Source organism: Panthera uncia, chromosome D1 (assembly GCF_023721935.1).
Source record: "Panthera uncia isolate 11264 chromosome D1, Puncia_PCG_1.0, whole genome shotgun sequence".
Classification (NCBI taxonomy): domain Eukaryota; kingdom Metazoa; phylum Chordata; class Mammalia; order Carnivora; family Felidae; genus Panthera; species Panthera uncia.
The window spans coordinates 100103986-100125865 of record NC_064808.1 but is presented as its reverse complement, the minus strand read 5'-3'; the positions used below and the strand labels follow the sequence as shown (position 1 = coordinate 100125865).

At 53.7% G+C, this 21880-nt stretch overlaps 1 protein-coding gene across 1 annotated transcript; it reads right to left on the bottom strand.

Annotated features, from left to right (window-relative positions):
• Positions 1-1736: 1736 nt before the first annotated feature.
• Positions 1737-14940, bottom strand: DRD2 (dopamine receptor D2). Its single transcript, XM_049613078.1, has 7 exons — positions 14450-14940; positions 10190-10299; positions 9077-9213; positions 7670-7860; positions 6670-6756; positions 4799-5126; positions 1737-3056 (listed from the first exon to the last, which is right to left on the bottom strand). The coding sequence occupies exons 1-7, from the start codon at positions 14732-14734 to the stop codon at positions 2863-2865; spliced, it is 1332 nt and encodes a 443-aa protein (XP_049469035.1). The 5' UTR covers positions 14735-14940; the 3' UTR covers positions 1737-2862.
• Between the last annotated feature and the right edge of the window lie 6940 nt (positions 14941-21880).

Here is a 21880-nt window from a genome sequence, read left to right as displayed (position 1 = left end):
CAGAAGCCCAGGGAAGGCGGAGGAGAGAAATCAGAGCACTGCAGCAGTAGTCAGGGCCTCCTGGGAGAGAAGCAGAGCCTGGGCCGCCCCCTTCCACCTCAGAGTTCTCTCGGGTCCCCACGCCCATTCCTCTGTCCCCGAAGAGTTGAGGGGGGAGGGGGCGGAGCCGGCCCTCCCCCTGCCCACTCCAGCTGTCAATCTGCTGTCTGGAAGAAAGACTTGAAGCTTCATGACAACTGTGGGCAACTTTCCTCTGCCCCGCCTCCCGCCCCTGCCTGCCCTCTTGCCCTCTCCTCCCATCAGCGCCCTTTCCAGACTGCTGGGAGCCTGGCTCCCCTCCCTCTCTAGCTACCTGCTGTCCCCTCTTCCTCCCTTCCTTCCTTCCTTCCTTCCTTCCTTCCTTCCCTTCTGCTCCCCTCCCTCCCTCCCTCCTTCCTTTCTTTCCTTCCTCCCTCCCTCCATCCCTCCCTGCCTTCCTTCCTTCCCTGTCTCCCTCCTTCCACCCTCTTTTACTCTCTCCTCTGTCATCTCTTCCAATTCCCACAGCTGAGAAACCTGTGTGACCTTATAGTTTCTAATGATGCAATGAGATTTGAAGCTTCCGTCCAGGGCAAGATCTTTCATAGGCTGAGTGTGCACTGTGTCTGTGTGCATACCTGTGTGTGCATCGGCAGCAGAGAAGTCTCTAGGGTCTCTAACCCCACTGAGGGTCCGACGCCTTCCCCAGGAGGTGGTCACTGGGTTACTGACACCCTCTGAGCTGGACTAGGGGGCCCATTTTGCCCAGCTTCTGGGACCTGGGTGCTCCCGGGTACAGGAGCCTCCCCTGGGGCTTAGCAGGTTCAGGGAAAAGATCAAAGTCCATAATTAAATGTTCAGGGCAAGTTAAGTGCTCCAAAGTTTGGTGCTAAAAATATTGTATTTAGCATGCAAATTATGCCCTGACAGCTCCCCGGAGCCTGAGCCCGTGGGAGCCGGCACGTTGTTTGTCATCATCGCTGTTATTCTCAAGGTAGTAAGAATATTCCTCCTTTGCCAGGTTGATTTATATTTCATTTCTTAAAGCCAAATTTCTGTTTTCAGGGCAATGCCAATTTGTGGCCCCAGAGAGCTTGGAGCTGTGACTGATCTGGAGGCCAAGAGGAGGGGGACCACCTAGGTCATGTCACACAGGCCCTCCCTGCCTCCCCAACTTGCTGCAGAGGAAGGGGGTCCTGATGTGAGCCAGAAGTCAGGGCAAGGGGCTGACACAAACACGGACACAGCCAGCAGCTCAAAGGGCACCTTTTCCATGGAGCCTTCTCTGCGTGGTGGGTCATAAGAGCTGAGGTCCTTCAGAGGTGCCAGGACCTGGAGAGGAGGAGGTGGGAAGTGGGGACAGCCTGGCCTTCCTACAAGAGGGATCAGGGGAGCCCTGGGTGTGCTCTGGGATTCCCACTGGGAACTTTCTCCCGTCCCATCTTGGTTGACAGTTGAGGCTCAGGGCCAGCCAGTAGCAGGGCTGAGAGCGTTCAGGTCTCCTGGGCTCAAGGGACAGGGAAGGGGAAAACACAGGCGCACATATCTTCTCCCCGGTCCTCCTGGAGCACCTCCTTTCCCCCCCCGCACCACCCCCCCCCCGGGCGTCCACCCTGGTGGCTGTGGCCAGGGTCATCCCTTTGTGGAAGGGGGCTGCGGAAGGCTCCCCCAACTCTGATCCCAGCACAGACACCTGCTGCGGAGGACAAAGTTCGGTACCGGTTCCCTTCCACCCAAGGGGCCTTGCATATGACTCTTGTCAAAGTTTTATTAGTTTGGAGCATGTGTAGTGATGTTACAGAGTCTGGGACCCAGGGCCCCGCCCACAAACTGCAACCTCCCTCCTCCCTCAGGGCAGGGCCAGCCCAGGCTAAGTGGTATTCAGCAGCCCCCTCACCATGGGCTCCTCTAAGGCGGAGAAAGTGGAAGGGGAAGGGGGCAGGAGAGAGGAGAGGCAAAAGGCAAAAGAGAGTGGTTTTGCAGCAGAGTGTGGCAGGAGGAAGTCCCCCAGAGAACCAACATCCACCCCGGACCCCGGATGCGGCCACAAGCCCACCTTCCCTGCCCTCTCACAGGTTGGCCCAACAGTTGCTAGAGAAGGGACGCACCGAGTCAGTTAGGAGGCAGCAGCGTGGGCTTGGGGGACGTTCCGCTCCCCGCAGACCTTCCTGGGGCCTTTCAAGCCCAGGGTTCCTGCCCTCAGCAGGTGTGGAAATCACATGGGTTGTGGAGGCACAGTGGGGTGGGGTGGGAGCCACTGCTGTGGAAACAGAGGCTCCCGTTGGGCAGGAAAGGGAGTGAATGAAGATTTTTGGCTTGGGCTTCTCTGATGCTCACCCTGTGGTCTGGTATTTACATGGGTCCCCCAGGACTGAGTTTCCTGGGGCCTTGGCAAGAGCTCTGGCTTCCCAGGCATGGGCCTTGTGGGGTGGGAACCGTCCATCCCTCCACACTGCCCGCTTCAGCACAGGCCTACGAAGACCAGGCCAAACCCCACAGAAAGCACGGCCTCTGAGCCCTGCCCCTGTTCCTGGTGACCCCAGAAGCCCAGAGAAAGGTCAGAGAAGGCGGCTGTGTCTTTGGTGCCAAGGGGAGATGGCCTAGAGGTGGGAGGGGGGCTCTGTGAGCCGCCCCTGAGCCAGGGGTCCAGCCCTTCGGCTGGCACCGTGCCTGGCTCCCCAGCACTACCCTGGCGGAGTGAGGGTGTGCGAGCTCTGAGGGGCGTGGAGTCAAGCTAGAGCCTGCCGGGGACAAAGAGAAGGCCGAGTCCGCCCTGCACCACCCCCATCCACGGCTCCCAGGAACGGAGACCCGGCTGGCCTGTGCAGGGAGGCGGGAAGCGGGTCAGCAATGCAGGATCTTCATGAAGGCCTTGCGGAACTCAATGTTGAAGGTCGTGTAGATGATGGGGTTCACGGCACTGTTGACATAGCCCAGCCACGTGAAGGCGCTGTACAGGACGGGCGGGATGTTGCAATCACAGTGTATATTCAGGATGTGGGTGATGAAGAAGGGCAGCCAGCAGATGATGAACACGCCTGGGGGAGAGGGCGGCAATCAGGCAGGCAGAGGCTGGGCTGGGAAGGCCCACACGAAGACAGACCCTGGCCCAGGAGCCCTGCAGGAGGAGGCTCAGCCTCAGATTCTAGAGCCGTCTCTGACACCCGTTTGCAATGAAGGCCACTTTCCTTCCCTCGGCCTCATTTTCCTCACCTGTCAAATGGGTATAATAACACCTACCCCACAGGGAAGGATAGTGGGCTTGAAGGCAAATCCACGAGGTTAACATTCTGACACAAGTCAGTACAGACGGAGATATGTACTCTACTTTCTGGTCATCTCTGAGAAACACATCTTCCTCAGTGGCCGGAAGTGGAACATTTGGTCACTGCAGGTTGGGGATGCACCGTTTGGGCCCAAGGGACAAAAGGGAGAGCTAGATACCCATCTCACTTAGGCTCCTGGCATCCCTGTGAGGTGGACGGGAAACTGAGGCTCCCACAGGCCCTGTGATGTACACAAGGCCACCCCGTTCATGAGGGATGAAGCCAAGACCCGCTGAGTTCCAGTCTATTGAGGTCTGTCCCACCAGTGGCCAGCCTCTCCCTATGCCTTCCCCAGCCCTTGGGGGGTACCTCTTCCTAATTGCTGCTTTGGGACGCTCTGACCTAGACCAACCTCCCTCCCGCCTGCTTTGTCCATCTGACTCAGGACCTCGTGCTCTGGCGGGACTCTCGGCATGGTGGCATCATGAGCCCAGAATGCCCCACAAGCACCCCGGGAGTCCCCAGGACTGAAGAGAGACCCCACGGACCAGAGCAGAGGGCACAGCGACAACCCTCCTCTGTCACCCCCAGCCACATGATCAAGGCTCTGTCCCTTAACCTGTGGTGACCCTGTGCGTGCGTTCATAAAAGCAGGGTAGTAACTCTGGTCCCGCTCATGCCACAGGACTGGCCGGAGGTCAGAGGGGATGGTGGGTCTGGAAGGGTGCCCCGTGATAGCCTGGGTGCTGCAGGGAAGGCACAGTCACATTGGCCCCTCCTGTTCCCAACCAGCCACATCACATCATGTCCAGTCTTGTGTTTTGACTCGCCATCTGGGGTTTTCTAGGAAACTTTTATTTGAAAGCCTTGCCTGGCTGACAGAGCCATGCCCTCATTCAGATGGCTCCCCCCTCCAGGCCCCTTTCCTTGTTCACAGCTCTGGTCCCACAGGGTCTTGGTTGAGCTGAAGTGAACTGAATTTCCAATTCCTCAACAATAGCAACATTACCCAAACCATACTGATAACACATCCCTGTGTATACTGCTTTGCACTTTACAAAATGCTTTCACCTTTGTGTACCATCTGAGCACCACAACAGCCCCGAGAAGCAATCTCCTGCTGAGGGGACTCCAGAGAGAGATGGTGACTGGCCCAGGACCATGATGCTCTGGAGGTCGCCATGGTCGACTGGCCAAGCTCACTGACTCTGAAGTCAGACTCCCTGAGTTTAAATCATAGGTCTTCCTTGGGCATGTTATATACCCACTCCAGACCTCAGTTTCCCCATGTGTAAAAGGAGCATAATTATAGAATCTACCTAATGGGGTACATCAGTGGGAGTGGCCTGCACCTGAGAAAGTGCTGGTCCCCTGGCCCGCCAGCCATGGTTAGGAAGGGGATGGCAGGTAACAGGACCCATCCTGGTGGGCGGACCCATGGTGATGGTGATGGGTCCTTTCCTCAGTGATGGCTGGACAGAGCCGGGCTGCGGCCGTTGGCCAGCCTGACTCACCGAGAACAATGGCGAGCATCTGGGTGGCTTTCTTCTCCTTCTGCTGGGAGAGCTTCCTGCGGCTCATGGTCTTGAGAGAGGTCCGGGTTTTGCCATTGGGCATGGACTGGATCTCAAAGATCTTGGCAATCTTGGGGTGGTCTTTGGCATGCCCATTCTTCTCTGGTTTGGCGGGGCTGTCGGCCGTGCTGTGGAGGCCGTGGTGGGATGGGTCGGGGAGGGTCAGCTGGTGGTGGCTGGGCGGTATGGGGCTGTACCGGGTCCTCTCGGGGGGGCTGGTGCTGGACAGCATCTCCATCTCTAGTTCCTGGGCTCGGCGGGCAGCCTCCTGCACAGGGGCAGAGAACTCTGGGTAAAGCCAGGCCAGTTCACAGGCATTAGCCACGCAGCCTCACCTGGCCCCACCCGGCCCTGCCCTCTCTTCCTTTAGAGACTCCCGCAAACACCACAGGGTCATTCTGCCGAACATGGGGAGGTTGGGACGGTCTGGGCCGCAGGGCAGTCCCTGCCTGCGGGGTCATCCCCAGCACTTGGCCCCGAGCAATACTTATGCAACCTCAATAACCCCACAACCATCTGTGAGGGCTTATTACCCCCAGCATTTCTCTCTTATTGACTGAGCAACACTTACTGAGTACCAGTGAGCGCCAGGCACCGAGCTGGCTGCTGGGAATACATTACTGGTTTGGCATTCAGTGCCTGCCTGCAGGAGCTCATGTTCTAACTGCATAGAGGGTACCCCTGTTCTTCCTGCTGGGCTGAATCGAGGGGCCGCAAGGCAGACCTGAGACACCCCACCACATTCTCCTTGTAGACTGATCCCCGTGCCAAAGGGCTAACCCCAGGTCTCCCCCCAATCCTTCCTGCCAAGCTGACCTGGCGGCCTTGGTGGGCATCTACTCATGGCCTCCCAGGTTCCCCAGACTGTGGAGTATCAGCTTGAACTTCTCAAATGCCGCCTTGCTCCGCCCCCGGGGGGGGGGGGGGGGGGGGGGGGGGGGGGTGGTGATATAACTCAGCTGCTGCCCCCATCCCAGTCCTGAATGCCCGTTTGGCACCCATCTCATAAAGGGAGTCCTACCCTTGCCGTGCAAGTGAACAGTGGGGACCCCGCTTCCTGTGGACACCTGACCTGAACTTCATGTGCGGCTCTGGGTGGGTTCCCTGGCCCAGCTCGGGCTGCGGCATCTGCTGCTGGGATCTTGCTGCTACTTCCTCTGGGCAGAGCCTGGGGTCTGCTGTGCTTCCACGTCTCCAGGCTCTACTTTCGGGCTGCACTGCCCCACCAGCCCCAAGGCTGCTCTGCTCGCTCCCCTACTCACCCCCTCCACGCCCAGCCTCCAGCCCCAGAACCTGCCTGTAGTAAGGAAGCACATGCAAGAGGGAAGAGCAGCAGAGGCGTGGACTTCGGAGTCATGTGGGTTTGGGCTCAAATATGCGCTATCTCACTGTTTCGCCTCGGGTGAGTTACCTACCCTCTCTGAGCCTCTGTTTCCTCTTCCATAAAGTTAAAATCAATAAGCTCAATAAGACTTACCTCTCAGGGTCGCTGTGAGGATTTGATGAGACAGTAGGAACACGGTGGGTGTTCAGTGAATGGTAACAGCCACTCTTCTTATTTGAATTATGTTATTACGGCCAAGTCCTCTCTCCCAACCATTTTCTTGCGCTAGGGGTGCCTATCTGTGCCTTGCAGAATCGAGCCGTCTTGCTGCATGCCTGCTTGTGAGGTGTGCATGGTGAGTCTGGCCTCAGAGGCAAAGTGGGGGAGGCTGGGATGTGCGCTGCCGGTGGGGTTTCTGAGAATCACGGCAGCTGGGTTTCCCTAGGGGCGGAAGGACCTGGCTCTGGTCCCTGACCTGAGCACTTACCACTCTCCTCCTGTTCACTGGGAAACTCCCATTGGACTTGATGATAACGGTGCAGAGTTTCATATCCTCGGGGTGAGTGCAGGTGCCCTGTGGAGTGAGCCAGTACACTGGTCATGACGGGCAGGCGGCTGGGGACAGACACCCGACGTGGGGTGGTCAGGCTGGGCACTGGGGCTCAGAGAAGGGCAGAGGAGGAGTTGGTCCTGTGAGGGGAAAAGGTGGGCAGGACGAGGGACAAACGGGCCCTGACTTTAATGGGGTACCTGTTAAGGGTCTGGCACATGCTAGACATATTCATATCCCTCTCACGTTGAATCCTCAAGACCACGCTGAGAGGCTGGCATTATGATTCCCATTTAACAGATGAGGAAACCGAGGCTCAGAGAAGTTAAGCAACCTGCCCAAGGTCACTCAGCAAAAAAGGTGGCAGTGCCAGGCCTTGAACCTGATGTGTCTAACCCCAAGATCCTGGTTCCTTCCAGGCCCACATACTGTCTTCCCATACGGGGAGGGCTGAGCAGAGGAGAGAATTCACAAGACATAAGGGGGAGGCAGTGGAAGCAAGGTGGAGGAGAGGAGGAGGAAAGAGCGGGGAGGAAGGAGGAGGTGCACACAGAGGGGAGCACAGGGAGCATGGAAGGTAAAGGGGAGGGAGGGAAGCACAGAGGGAGGAAAGGCAGAGAGAGGGGCCACAGCAAAGAAGGACAAGTGATGGGAAAGGAAGGAGAGGAGAGGGTGCATTCAGACAAGGATCTCCAAGCAAAGACTTCTCCCAGATGGTGTCCACCACCTGCCCTGCCTCCATCCGGCTCCTGGAGATTCGGTCATCCCACGGAGGTCCACGCCTTCAGACTGTGCCCTGCCCAGGTCCAGGTCCGTGGAGCCCCCTCCAGCCTAAGCCCCGCCCCACTGCACTGCCCTGGGCCTCCACCTGCGCCTGGGCAAGCTCCCTTGATAATGGTGAGGTGTGGGCATTGGAGGGGGTGGGGGATCTGAGGACCTTGAGCGGGGCCTTCAGGTTGGCCCTAAAAGCCCGGCTGCTGCGCTTCGTGTTGACCCGTTTGCGGCGCCTGCGGAGGACGATGTAGATCTTGATGTAGACCAGCAGGGTGACGATGAAGGGCACGTAGAAGGAGACGATGGAGGAGTACACCACGAACGCGGGGTTGGCGATTATGCACTCGTTCTGGTCTGGGGGGGGGAAGGAGAGCCCAGAGGGGACGTCAGCATCCCACGGGGCCACAGCGCCACAAGAGACCTTTCCCTCCTCTGCCAGACTCCAGCAGCGAGGTCACCGAGAGCACGCCTAGGTGTCTAAGGCCACCCGGAAATGCTAGATGTAAATGAACGTGCACCGTAAACCAGAGATTTCAAATCACAACTGTGAGCAAAAAGCTAAGCTCTCATGGACTATTTCTGAGTTTTCCCATTAACATTCCCTCCTTATTTCATTATTAGTTTTATTGCCCGTGAACACATGAGTGGGGCCAGTGTGCTTGGAAAAAATAACAGAAGGGAATTATTGTCAAAGAGTAAACCCTTATTTTAACCCTTGCTGTATACATGGGGGCGGTCTACCACCTTTCAATTTTAGGGACAAGGTGACTTGGTCCTATTTGCTCAACCCTGTGTTCTGATGTGTTTCCAAGTTCCCTTCCTGGTCTAGAAGATGTCTGACTTCTATCTCAGGGCCTTTCCAGATTGATCTGAGCATATGCTCAGGGAATAAGCCTATTCCCCACTTCTTGGAATTCCTACAAGAGGTACTTTGCAAGGCTTCTTGGTGTCCTGCCCTGTAAGGGTCTCCAGAGGTGCACGTGCCTCACTGGAGCCTGCCTGATGAGAGAAAGCTCTCTGCCCACGCCGGCAGGCAGTCAGGCCAACACCTATTTCCTCTACGTCAGACACACAGGACAGGTGCAGTGGGCTAGCTTCTATTATTTCTACCTCTCTTGCTCCAAAGGACTCAGGTCTGTGCAGAGCTGGGCCAGCTTGGACTGCAGCCTCATCACCACAAACAGCATCACCGTGGGATGGGGATGGGACCCCGTAGTCACCCCCCCCATGTGTGCATATGCACGCGCACACACACACGCAAACACATGCAGTTGGTGGGGCTGTCTGGCCTGTTTCGGTTAAATAAACAAAGTTGAAAATGGCCAGACATCCTCCTGAATCATTACCCCCACTCTTCACGCAACCCCATTATGCCTCAAGCATAATGGTTCCTCTCCGGCCCATCCAGGTACAACTGAGAGTCAGGCTTGGCCGGGGAGACCCAGCCTGGTCTCAGCCTAGGCTGTCAAACAGGTCATCCCCCTAAGTCTGCGCCAGGGGCTCAGCTCTCTCGGGTCCCGTGCAGCGAAGGGGGGCAGCGGAACCCCAGGCAGACAGAGACAGGACTCACCTGTGTTGTTGAGTCCAAAGAGCAGTGGGCAGGAGATGGTAAAGGACAGGACCCAGACGATGGCGATCATGACAGTGACTCGGCGCTTGGAGCTGTAGCGGGTGTTGTAGAGCATGGGCATGGCCACGGCTGTGTACCTGCAAGGTCACGGGGCAGGGGACCCTGAGTCTGGGGTACAGGCCCAGGAACTCATTCCACAGCAGGCACACACCAGAGACACCCCACACCTTGAGGAGTTCCAGTTGTCTGAAATTCCCTGAAAGCTGCCTGTCTACCCTAAATCACTCCTTTCTCCTGCCCCAGCTCAGACAGCAAGGGTAGTTGGTGATACTTTAGTGACTGACCGGCTATCATGTAATCCTGGGCCATATCTATTACTCCAGTGTCCCTACTTGGATTTTAAGGTTTTTGAGGGACCAGGGTCTGGGTCTTTGCACCTCTGAAACTGCACCCATGCTGTGCTCACAGAAAGTGGAAGCGTTTGTTGACGGATTGGTAGCCAGGCTCCTCGGAGAAAGAATTCAGCCCCATTCAGCAGAAAAAAATAACGGTGGAAATCATTCGCCTCCTTGACCCAGCACTTCTCATATAGTAGCTCATTTCACCTTCCAAGAATCCTGCCAGGGGAGCCCAGCCAGGGGAGCCCGCGTGGCCTGCGTGTGCAAATCAGTGAAAGGCTCCGAGGGTATAGTTTAACAAAGTGAGCACAACCCAGACCCCCTTGGCCGTGTGCCTGCCCTGTGCTGGACAGGAAATACACAACCGGACACTGTGGCCCCACCTGGACAGGGGTCATCGTCCTTGATTTCTAGACAAGGTAGGGTTCTGAGAATGTGCACATTCTGCCCAAGGTCACTTAAGTAGGAAGCGATAGACCTAGGGCTGCCGTCAACATTGGGAACTTTCTCCTCTTTACCAGTCTCTGCTGGGTATCCTTGGTAGCATCTCCATCTGTACGATGGCCTTGCATGAGGTGGTCTGGACTCTCCCAGACAGATGCACGTGCACCTACATGCATGTGCACGTACACATGGAATCACAGGCACACGGCCTGCCTCTTCAGCCCGAAAGGCCAGTGGCTTGGGTCACCTCTCCCACCTTGGCTGGGCTCACCTGTCGATGCTGATGGCACATAGGTTCAGGATGCTTGCTGTGCACATCATGACGTCCAGAGTGACAAAGATGTCACAGTGAATCCTGCTGAATTTCCACTCGCCCACCACCTGGGGACAAAGCACCATAAGGGGGGACGGAAGAGGGACGATGAGCTCAGGCCGCATAGTTTGGCTCTCCTGGGGCAGACTGGGCCACAGGCCCAGAGGGCAGCTGTGGGGGTCTCCAGTTGGGGCCCGGGAGAGAAGTGGGGCAGCAAAGGGAAGCCGTGCCCCTGGCTGTCTGAGGCACTTGTCCCTGCTCCCCTCCCCTGCTAGACACATAGGGCCATTTTGTGCCAAAAACCGGACTAGAAGAATGATGACCAATTTACACCTAGTGCCTCAACTTTGAGCCTTCGTCTGTAAAACATCCGTGTGATCTACTTGCATCCCATTCTGCCAATGGAGAAACTGAGCCTCAGAAATGGGCAGTGACTTGCCCAAGGCCATTCCGCTCAGCTTCTGATCCTGCCCTGATCCCAGGTTTCTGGGGGAGCCAGGCAGCTCCTTCGGGACCAGCATGGTGTGTGGCCCAGTCGGGGCCCAGCGAGTGTCTGTTAAGGACAACAGTGAGGACCATGGCTCTGAGACAAAGAAGACAGTTCTGCTCTTTGTCGCACCTGGAGAATTCAGGACGGAAAACCTGGGCTCAAGCTCTGGAAACACCAGAAGAGGGTGCGGAGGGGCGGCTGTACCCATATATCCTTGTATGATGGAACTGAGGAGGCCCGCTCCTGCACCCCTCTCCCCCTTACACACACAGACACACACGCACACACACTCACTTTCCCGTACGCCCATGCACATCCATACCACCCACTTAAACGCACAGGCACACACACTCATGCAGCGAGCTGGCCCAGGCAAATTTGGAAGTGTGCAACACCCTGACCCTGACCTTGAGACACATCCTAGGCCTCTACCAATAGGAGAAAAAGGAGCAGGAAAGCCCCCCTCCCAGGGCCTGGGGCAAGGCAGTTCCCATCCTGCTGTCATAGCACTGTCAGTCGTCAGGCTAATTGGAACATGCTCATTCCCAGTGCTGCCCCTTTTTTCTGCTCTCAGGCATGACACCAAATGCTGGCACCTAAGCTCGGTGACAGGAGCTATAGCCACTGATGTTGGATGTGAAGAAACAGCAGCTGGTCCCAGAAGACAGGAAGGAAGCTGCCTTCTCTAGGCTCACGTGAGCCCACATCACAGCACAGGACTCCCCAAGATGGCAGGTCAGGTCTGGATTGGGGGGTGAGGAGCTCCGGGTATAAAGAGTCTACCTGTAGGGCACTGCTAGGAGGGTCCCAGACCCACCTGGTCCACCCTCCACCTTGAGGCCCGCCCCCCCCAGACGAGTACTTCAGAGCTGTTTCTATGTCCCTAGGGATCCAGGTCTGAGCTACCAGGGCCCTCTTCCTCTCCCTCCTTCCCTCTCCCCTGCTTTCCATCTTTCCCACAGACACTTACGAGGAACTTACTATGGGCCAGACTCTGTCCTAGACTCTGGGGGTACAGTGGTAAACAGTATTGGCATAGTCCTTGCCTTTGGGGAGCTCTCAATCCCTACCCCTAAAGGCCTGTCTGGAGCACAGAAGAAGGGAGGGCTTTCCTCCACAGGCCTGGGGGCAGCTGACTCAAAGACTCGAGAGAAATTTTTGGCAGCCATGTACATTGACGGGGGGTGAGTGGGTGGCTCAGTTGGTTGGGCATCCGACTTCAGCTCAGGTATGATCTCACAGCTCGTGAGTTCGAGCCCCGTGTGGAGCTCTGTGCTGACAGCTCAGAGCCTGGAGCCTGCTTCTGCTTCTGCTTCTGCTTCTGTGTCTCCCTCTTTCTCTGCCCCTAACCCACTCGCATTCTGTCTCTGTCTCTCTCAAAAATAAATAAACATTAAAAAAAATTTTTTTTAAAAAGAGTAAAGCACATCCAATCCAATCTAGCATGCTAGACACGTGCTGACACGGCAGGCTATGAGAGGCACTAGTATTGCTGGGAAGGGAACAGGGTGGAAAATTCTGGACAACAAGAGCATCTCTTAGAAAGGATAGAGCATATGGGTTGCAAGAACACTCTGACAGGATGTTGGGATAGGCTGAGACTCCCCTCGGGACAGTCTCTAAGGACAAAAAATGGCTGGGACAATAACCTGTAAGTCGAGCTCACTGTCCAGCTCTTGTTTTAAAGGGAAATAATGAGAAAGTTAGAGCACTACCCTCCGTGATACCGTTCTCCACCCTGCCCCCCAAACCACTGCGCTTCCCCCTTAAAATAATGGTGAACTGGTTATGTTGAATAGATCTGTTCACAGGACTTACAGATTCTCAGAAACCCCCAGTACAGCCTGTGTATAGATGTGGCTCTATCCTAGAGTGTCGGGGGAAAGGCTGTAGATCTGGAAGCCCAGAAGCCTTGCAAGGAGCCGCGGGCAGAGCATGCTTCACTATGGGTAGAGGGCGCCTTGCTGCCTGGGCATGGGGAGGGCTCTCGCTATGAGGACAGGGGCTGGATGTCTACCACCGTCACGTTCGTCTTCAGCACCACTGTCACAGCTGATTTCTACATCTTGCTCATTACAGTGTGCGGTACCATTCTGAGCCCTTTACATACATTAACTAACTCATTAGATTCTAAAGCAATGCCACGAGGTAGATACTGTGATTATCTCCTTTATATGGATAAAGAAAGTGAGGCACAGAGAGGTTCTTTGCTCTGCCACTCGCCCCTCATTCTCCCCTGATGGTCTGAGGCCTGGGACCCTCCTTTGAGAGGGAGCAGGAAGGGAAGAGGCCTTAGGATTGAGAAGGTTCCTCAGGGAGAGGCCCCTCAGAAAAGACGTGCTTGGACAGTCTCACGGATGTGTGAGTAGTGGAGGAAGTGGACCCCTGGCCTGTGGCACCTGTAGATTTCATGTTATTTTGCTTGTTTCCTTCGGGGTTTTTCCTTAACATTCATTTTGGACGTCCCAGCCTGTTGGGGCTGTGCTACAGAAAACCAGGGGTGTGTGATCCTGTGAGCATGATGAGGAAGCCCAGGGAGCCCCCGGGTGCGGAGACCAGGAGAGGGGCCACGCTGGGCCAGCCTCCTCTCCCCCACCTCAGCTCCCTCTTCTGGGTGTCACCTCGGCTCAAGCCTACAAAATGTCACGTTTTCCTTTAAAGGTGGAAGCCCACCCTCCCAGCCAGGGACTTGCCTCCATAGCACAGGTGTATCCCCCCTACCTTGCCCAGGATGGGAAGGTAAGTGCCCAATGATCGCAGTGACCTTAGTGTTGGCTCTTTCCTGACTGGCTGCTCAGTTCCCAGACTCCACCCCAGAATCCTAGGCCGAGAGAGGGGCAGGATCCAGGACGCAAGCCCCTAGACCCTCCTACGTCTGCCTGTTGGAAGTGGCTCCCTGATTACTCCCCTTGCTGTGCGATCTGAGGACAGACAGCTTCTCAAAGCTTCTGTTTCCTCTTCTGTAAACTGAGAAGAAAAGTATCAACTCCCAGGATTAGCATGACTGTTTGCTGAGTCTGTGTCTGAGAAATGCCTGGCGAGGTGCCTGGACCACGGCAGGGGCCGCCCACTCTCTATTCAGAAGTGCAGAGCTGGGCCCCATCCTGGGCCGAGCCCTGGGTGACCATGTGGTCCTTCCTGAGCCAGGGGGCTGTGGCCCAGCCCACAGCAGACCCTGCCTGGAGGTCCCAGACATTGGTGCTAGACCGAACTGGGAAGAGGGGAGGCATAAGGAGCACACGGAGTAGCAGCCCCCACTTTCGAAGTGACAAGAAAGAATGGGAAGCTTCGGGTCTGGACGCATGAACATCTCCCTTCCTTGAGGATCTTCCTCCATCACTCCCATTTGCAGCATGATCTAACCAACCAACCTGGGGCCAAGCCGAGTTCCACTTGGGACCTGCCAGCTGCATGATGCCGGAGAAGTCACCGAATTTCTCTGACCACCTGGCTCACCACCTGTGAGATGGTGGTAGTCATGGGGTGACCTCGCAGGGCTGGCCTGAGGGCTACACGGGAAAACGCCATGGATAGAGGACTCGGTCCTTAATAAGCACTCTCCAACGGGCAGTTGGGACTGTGAAAGAGGCATTAAGCCCATTTCATAAAGGGAAAAACTGAGCCCGGAGTGGAGGGAGAGGCCAGGCCTGCTGAGAAGGCACCAGGCAATTCGTCGGGAAGTGCCTGGACTCCAGGCTCCCCTGCAGCGGAGGGGAGGGCAGACCTACCTCCAGGTAGACAACCCAGGGCATGACGAGCGTGGCCACCAGGAGGTCGGCCACGGCGAGGCTGACGATCAGGTAGTTGGTGGTGGTCTGCAGCGCCTTCTCGCGGGACACGGCCATGCAGACCAGCACGTTGCCGAAGACGATGACGAAGATGAGCAAGGTGAGAAGCGTGGCGTAGTAGTTGTAGTGAGGCTTTCCGGTCCTTCCTTCGGACCCGTTGAAGGGCCGGCTCCAGTTCTGGCTCTCCAGATCATCATCGTACCAGGACAGGTTCAGTGGATCCATCGGGGCAACGGGGCCACTGGGTGGCCAGGCTCTGGCCAGGAAAAACGGACACGGCGGGTGAGCAGGAGGACCTCCCAGAGCGTGCTGCCTCCCACGGAAAGCTCCGAAGCTACAGCCAACCACTGGCAGTTAGTAGAATTCTCCAGCCTCGGGATTTTCAGTTCTGTATTTTAACAATTTTCTTAAAACGCTGGGCCTGCTGCCACTCTTCTGCTGGCAAGTTCTTGCAGATGGCAAGACAAATGAGCAATTATAATTTTTTTTAAAAAAGTATAATAAAATAAATGAACTTGAAAAGAGCTGATCATTCATTCATCTATTTATTCAACAAACACTTAGTAAACACATCCCATGTACCACCTCCTGGAGACAAGTTAGTGAGGAGTTCCAGCTTCTAGGGGCAGGAACAGGAATACACATTCATTCCTTCTTGATTCTATAAATATTTATTGAGCATTGTTCTATGTGGTGCTAGAAATATGGGCTGGAACAAAATATACATGGTTCTCCAGCTCACATTCTAAATTAAAAAAAATTTAATGTTTGTTTTTGAGAGAGAGAGAGAGAGAGAGTCAGAGCATGAGTCGGGGAGCAGCAGAGAGAGAAAGGGAGACACAGAATCTAAAGCCCTTGCTCCAGGCTCCGGGCTGTCAGTACAAAGCCCGACACAGGGCTCGAACTCAAGAACCGTGAGATCATGACCTGAGCCGAAGTCAGAAGCTTAACCAACTGAGCCACCCGGGCGCCCTTACCGAGCTCACATCCTAAAAGAAACAACAGCCCATGAATCAAGCACTTAAATGTATAAGCAGTGGGCACTAGGAAATGGAATGCAGGAGGGCCACAAAAGCTAGTTTAAGCATTGAAATAAGACTTTCCAGAGGAAGTGCTAAGTCATTAGGTGAAGAGCTGGGAGCCCAGGGAAGTGTCTAGACACAAGAAACAGCATAAGCAAATGACAGAGCGAGACAGCAGACACCCGGTGGAGGGCTGGAAGAGATTCATTCGGGGCAGCTGAAGCCCGTGAGTTGAACTGGGGAGGGGGCCAGAGCAAGATCCTAGAAGGCCTTCCAAGTCACGCTACATTTGAGCCTAAGGGCAGTGGGAACCACGTGATCAGATGCGCCTTCCGGCGAGAAGGTTCCAACCGCTGTTCAGAGGATGGAAGTGTGTGGCCAAGCAGGTGGCGGCACACCAGCTGGGAGGCTGTAGGAACCCGAGGAAGAGATGAGGAGTTTCTGCATTCCTGCCCTGAGAGCCTGAGAACTTCCTGAAGGAGGTGTCATCTGAGATGCGATCAAAGGAGGAAATAGCCAGGCAACAGTTTGGGAGACCCTGCAGCTAGAGAGAACACAACACAGTGCCAGACAACAAACAGTTCTGTTTGGCTAAAAACGTAGGGTGTGAAGCAGGGGCAAATGAAACCGGGGGGCCAGTCATGGGCCAGATTCTGTCTCATAAGACTGGGAGCCCCTGAGGGGTTGGGTGCAGAGGAAGGACCACGGGCTGGTGTTTTAGTAAAGTGGCTGCTGCAGCATCGGGAGGCCTTGGAGGAGGCCAGGCTATGGCTGTCATTTGGAGAAGGGAGGGTGGTTGTCTGAATGAAGGTGGCAGGGATGAGAAGAGAAGTGTTCAGAATCAGTGGCTGACCGTGCATCGGTATCCAATGGATAGATGTGGGATGGGAGAGGGGCCGGGACAAGCAGAGAGAGAAGGGGTAGAGGGAACAGCATTTCTGCCTTGGGCTTGGGGAGGCTGAGGAGCTGCTCACTGAGAGCAGGAAGCAGAGAGCCTGAGAGGCAGACCCGAGACGCATCAGGCATTGACGAGCTTGACAGCCTGTGTTTTGGTTGTGATTAGAACATAATGCACATATAATATAGCTGACTCTCCTGCTAACAAAAGTGTTCCTGTTTTACACGATGGAATCAAGCTTATCAGTACCTCAAAGCACTCTGCCCAAGGTGCCACGACATCCAGTTGCTGGGCTACCCAAAGGGATTTGAAGTCTACTAGTTTATGCCACTTGGGATGAGTGTGGTACCATGTCCAGATCAGGGAGGAGGGCACGCCAGCCACAACAGGTCAGAAGGGACTTTGGAGAAGGGTCTGCCCCCCTCTACCCCCTCAACCTTATCTGACACACTTGCTCTGCCGGCCCCCAGCAGAGGAGTGTGGATGATGTTCCCCCCCCCCCCCCCCCCCCCCGCCCCAGCACCACCACACCAGCCTGGAGTCTCTGGGGAAGCCAAAATGCCTAATTCCATGTAGGGTGACATGACATGACACCAGTGCAAAAATCTTCCAACTCAGAGGCGCCGAGGCCCTGTGTCACACTGACGCTGCCCTCTGCAAAGGCATCGGCCCCTCTTCCCATTTGGAGCACACCCCGGGACAGCTATATGCACGTATCCATCAGGAACGGCAGCTGCTCCTGCCTCTTGTTTTCACACAAGATTGGGAGTCTGTTGAGCTTGTCAGGCATAAAGCAATGTGCCAAGCACTTTCGGGGGCCTGGAGATGTGGAGATCCACTCACTTCCCCCAGGGCTCCTGAAGGTTCTCTCTGCCCCACCTCTTACTTCCCTGGTCCCTCTCTGTAGGGCCAGTGGCCTCTGATGGAGACTGTACGGCTTCCCTTCTACCCCACCCCACCCCTTCTCTATACCCAACCAGACTTCTGTTTCTGTACAATCCTGTATGAAGCCTGTGATGTGGCTTCATATGCTTGTAGAGGATTTGATAGTTTTGTTTGATAGTTTTGTCCTCAAAACAACCTCCGCGGCCTGCAGCTATTATCCCCCCTTGACAAATGAGAAAAGTCTTTGGAAAACTTCCCTTCCCCTCCCGCTGCTTGCCCAGACCTGACACGGCCTCCAAAGAAAGGCTAGCTCAGAATCTTCCCGCTTCCTGCTCTCTGCTGGACCACTTACCCTAGGGGGTTCCACAGCATCATTCCTGAGTTCTATTCTGGAACACACCCTCTCTGTGTATCTGTTCCCCCCCAACACCTCCCACTGGAGTGTAAGCATCTTAAGCATTACACCACATCTTGGTCATGCCTCATCTTCGTGGAATAAACAAATAAAAGAGCATACTCTCTTGTTCTCTGGGATCTGCAAGTCGTACGTTGGGTTGCTGAACTCAATCAAAGGCTCTATGAGTCCAGCCGGGAAGAAAAGCCCTCCACCCTTGAGATGTAGCTATAAAGAGAGGCCACCACATTAACAAGTGACAAAAGAGAGAGGCAACCCAAGAGGACCACGGGTGTTGCATGTTGGATCCCAAGAAATAAGACCCTGAGGAGGACACTGGCGTGCAGGAAATTTACGGGGGAATGTTCTCAGAATGGAGGCTTGCAGAGAAGGGAGGAGGCAGGGCTGGACTGGGGAGAAGCTGGGCTGCCTTGCAGTCACATCAAAGGTCTCAGGTGACCTCAGAGAGCCCTCAGGAAGCCTGCAGAGCTGTCTCTCTCATAATGTCCTAGGGCGTGGACTGTCCCAGGGAGAAGGTGTGACCTGGAGAGAGATATCTCTCTTCAAGTGAGCATCTGCTAAGAGGGCGGACCCAGCTGGAACTGTCCGTTGTCAGCAGGCCCAGTAGTTGGGGGAGTGAGTTGGTCGTGCACAGGTGCTGGGGCCCACTCTACCACCAGGCGCTGCAGTGGATGCTCAGAAATCACAGAGGATATGTACATGGGCCTGGCTGGGGTGCTCCTGGAGGGCTTCCTGGAGGGGGAAGACTTTCATTCAGGACTTAAAATCATGAGAACAAGTAAGATGGCAAACATGAGCATTTCCAGTCAGGGCAGGGTCAGAGGTGAGCACTCATTCCTCTGTGTGCTGGTTACTCTGCAGGACAGGAGTGAGTCCCTTCACCTACAGCTGGGAAGGCTTCATGCATTTAATTTTCTAATCAAGCATTTATTCTATATCTTGTTTTTTTGCTGAAACAAGTGCATTACAGAAAGAATGGGAAAGCCTGGAAAATGCCTAGATGCCTGTAGACCCTATTAATATCTTGGAGCAGGATTTTCTTCCAACCCCCGGAGCCAGTTCCATCCCTGCCGTGTCCTCAGCACCCTTCCTGCCTGGGACCGACATCTCTCACAAGCAGGGGCTGTCTGAATCACTCTCACACCACACCAAGCAGAGCAGAAATTCAGACATCAGCAAATCTAGCCCTTTTGATGACGCACTCTACCATGAGAGATACTAGTAGAAGATAGGGCTGAGGACCAAAACACCTGGTTTCAAATCCCAACTCCACCTTTATTTGCTCCAAGGTGTCGGCCAGATTACGTGGCTTTCCTGAGCCTCAGTTTTCCCATCTGCAAATTGGGGATTAGCAATTACTGTTGTGAGGATTAAGTACGATGATACATAAGTGGCCTGCACAGGTAAACTCTCAAGGAATGTGAGCTTTAAAAATCAAACCAAGAGCAATCCCTATCAGAATAACACCAACATTCTTCACGGAGCTAGAACAAACAATCCTAAAATTGTATGGAACCAGAAAAGACCCCAAATAGCCAAAGCAATCTTGAAAAAGAAAACTAAGCTGGAGGCATCACAATCCTGGACTTCAAGACATATTACAAAGCTGTAATCATCAAACAGTATGGTACTGGCACAAAAACACTCAGATCAATGATACAGGATAGAGAACGCAATAATGGACCCACAAATACATGGCCAACTAATCTTTGACAAAAGCTGGAAAGAATATCCGATGGAATAAAGACAGTGTCTTCAGCAAGTGGTGCTGGGAAAACTCGACAACGACGTGCAGAAGAATGAACTTGGACCACTTTCTTACACCGTTCACAAAAGTAGACTCAAAATGGATGAAAGACCTAAATGTGAGACAGGAAGCCATCAAAATCCTCAAGGAGAAAGCAAGAAAAAGCTCTTTGACCTTGGCCACAGCAACTTATTCAACACATCTCTGGAGGCAAGGGAAACAAAAGCAAAATGAACTATTGGGACATCATCAAAATAAAAAGCTTCTGCACAGTGAAGGAAATAATTGGCAAAACTAAAAGGCAACCAACAGAGTGGGAGAAGATATTTGCAAATGACATATCAGATAAAGGGTTAGTATCCAAAATGTATAAAGAATTTATCAAACTCAACACCCAAAAAACAAATAATCCAGTGAAGAAATGGGCAAAAAGACATGAAGGGACACTTCTCCAAAGACAACATCCAGATGGCCAACCGACACATGAAAAAATGCTCCCATCATCAGGGAAATACAAATCAAAACCACAATGAGATACCACCTCAAACCTGTCAGAATGGCTAACATGAACAACTCAGGCAACATCATCCCTGATGTTGGCGGGGATGTAGAGAAAGAGGATCTCTCTGGCACTGCTGGTGGGAATGCAAACTGGTACAGCCTCTCTGGAAAACAGTATGGAGGTTCCACAAAAAATTGAAAATAGAACTACCTTATGACCCAGCAATTGCACTACTAGGTATTTATCCAAGGGATACAGGTATGCTGTTTTTAAGGGGCTTGTGCACCCCCATGTTTATAGCAGCACTATAGACAATAGCCAAAGTATGGAAAGAGCCCAAATGTCCATTGATGGATGAATGGATAAAGAAGACATGGTGTGTATACACACACACACACACACACACACACACACACACACTGGAGTATTATTTGACAATCAAAAAGAATGAAATCTTGCCATTTGCAACTACGTGGATGGAACTGGAGGGTCTTATGCTAAGTGAAATTCGTCAGTCAGAGAAAGACAAATATCATATGACTTGAATCATATGAGAAATTTAAGATGCAAAACAGATGAACACAAGGGAAGGGAAGCAAATATAATATGAAAACAGGGAGGAGGACAAAATACAAGAGACTCTTAAATATAGAGAACAAACTGAGGGTTGCTGGAGGGGTTGTGGGAGGAGGGATGGGCTAAATGGGTAAGGGGCATTAAGGAATCTACTCCTGAAATCATTGCTGCACTATATGCTAACTAACTTGGATGTAAATTAAAAACAAATAAATTAAAAATTAACAATAATTAAAAATAAATCAAACCAACCAAAGGAATTAAAAAAAAAACAAGCACTCAGACAACGAGCCTGAGGCTCCTGGGGGTGAAGCAACCGTACTGTCCAAATGCAGCCCATTAGGGTCAGGGGATGCCCTGGGCTCCTGCTGTTACACAGTGCTGCCTCCTATGGCTCCTCCTTGCAAAGTGGGGGGTCTAGATGAAGGGAGAGGCGTTCCAAGGTGCAGCAAACAACCCTTGGAAGGGAGTAAAGGAAAATAAAGTCAAAGTATTCCTGAGCCACGGTTGCAGGACAAATCTGAGCAAGCCTTGGGATGACATAGCAGCTGGCCTGGAAGATCCAGGTCTCCCAGCCCACCTGCTATCGCCCGTGATTCCAACTGCCATATTTCCTAGGCTCTAAGATAGAATTGAATGTAACATGCGCCATTGTTTTACGTACCACTAGGAAAGAAAAAAAATACCATCAAACTCCAATACAGCTCTAAGACAGGGCCAACTGCAAAATGCATGCTGAGTTCAGAAACATTAAAATGGGTGTAAGTGAAGGTGGGAGGTGTGCATCTTAGCAAGGTTAAAATACAGGGTCCCCCTGGCATTTCTCTGCTGGCACATTCTCAGGATGCCTGCGGAAACCCGTCAGTCCCCAGGCAGCCTGCCTGCAGCAGCGCCAGCCTCATCCCTTCCCTTCTCCTTTTCCTTCTGCCCAGGGCTCAAGTGGTGTCCCAGAGGAAGGCACAAAGAGCTAGACTGTGGTCTTTCTCACTCCAGGGGCCCCCAGAGGGCACCTCAAATGCCTGCCCTTGCCCTGTGCTCAAGCCTCTCCATCCAAGTCAGAGTTTTTGCTTTTGTGGGGAGAAGAGGCTCCAGGTATTCTGGCCTGGTCCTGGTTCCAGAGAAGCCAGGTGAGGTCTGTGCCCACTCTGTGGCTCCCGGAGGTGGGAAATGCCAAGCTCAATATCAGTTGGCACCTAGGATTTTCCAGGGTGGTCCAAATTTCTTGTTCTTCTTTAAAAAAGGGATGGGGATGCCTGGGTGGCTTAATCGGTTGAATGTCCAACTCTTTTATATATATATATATATATATATATATATATATATATA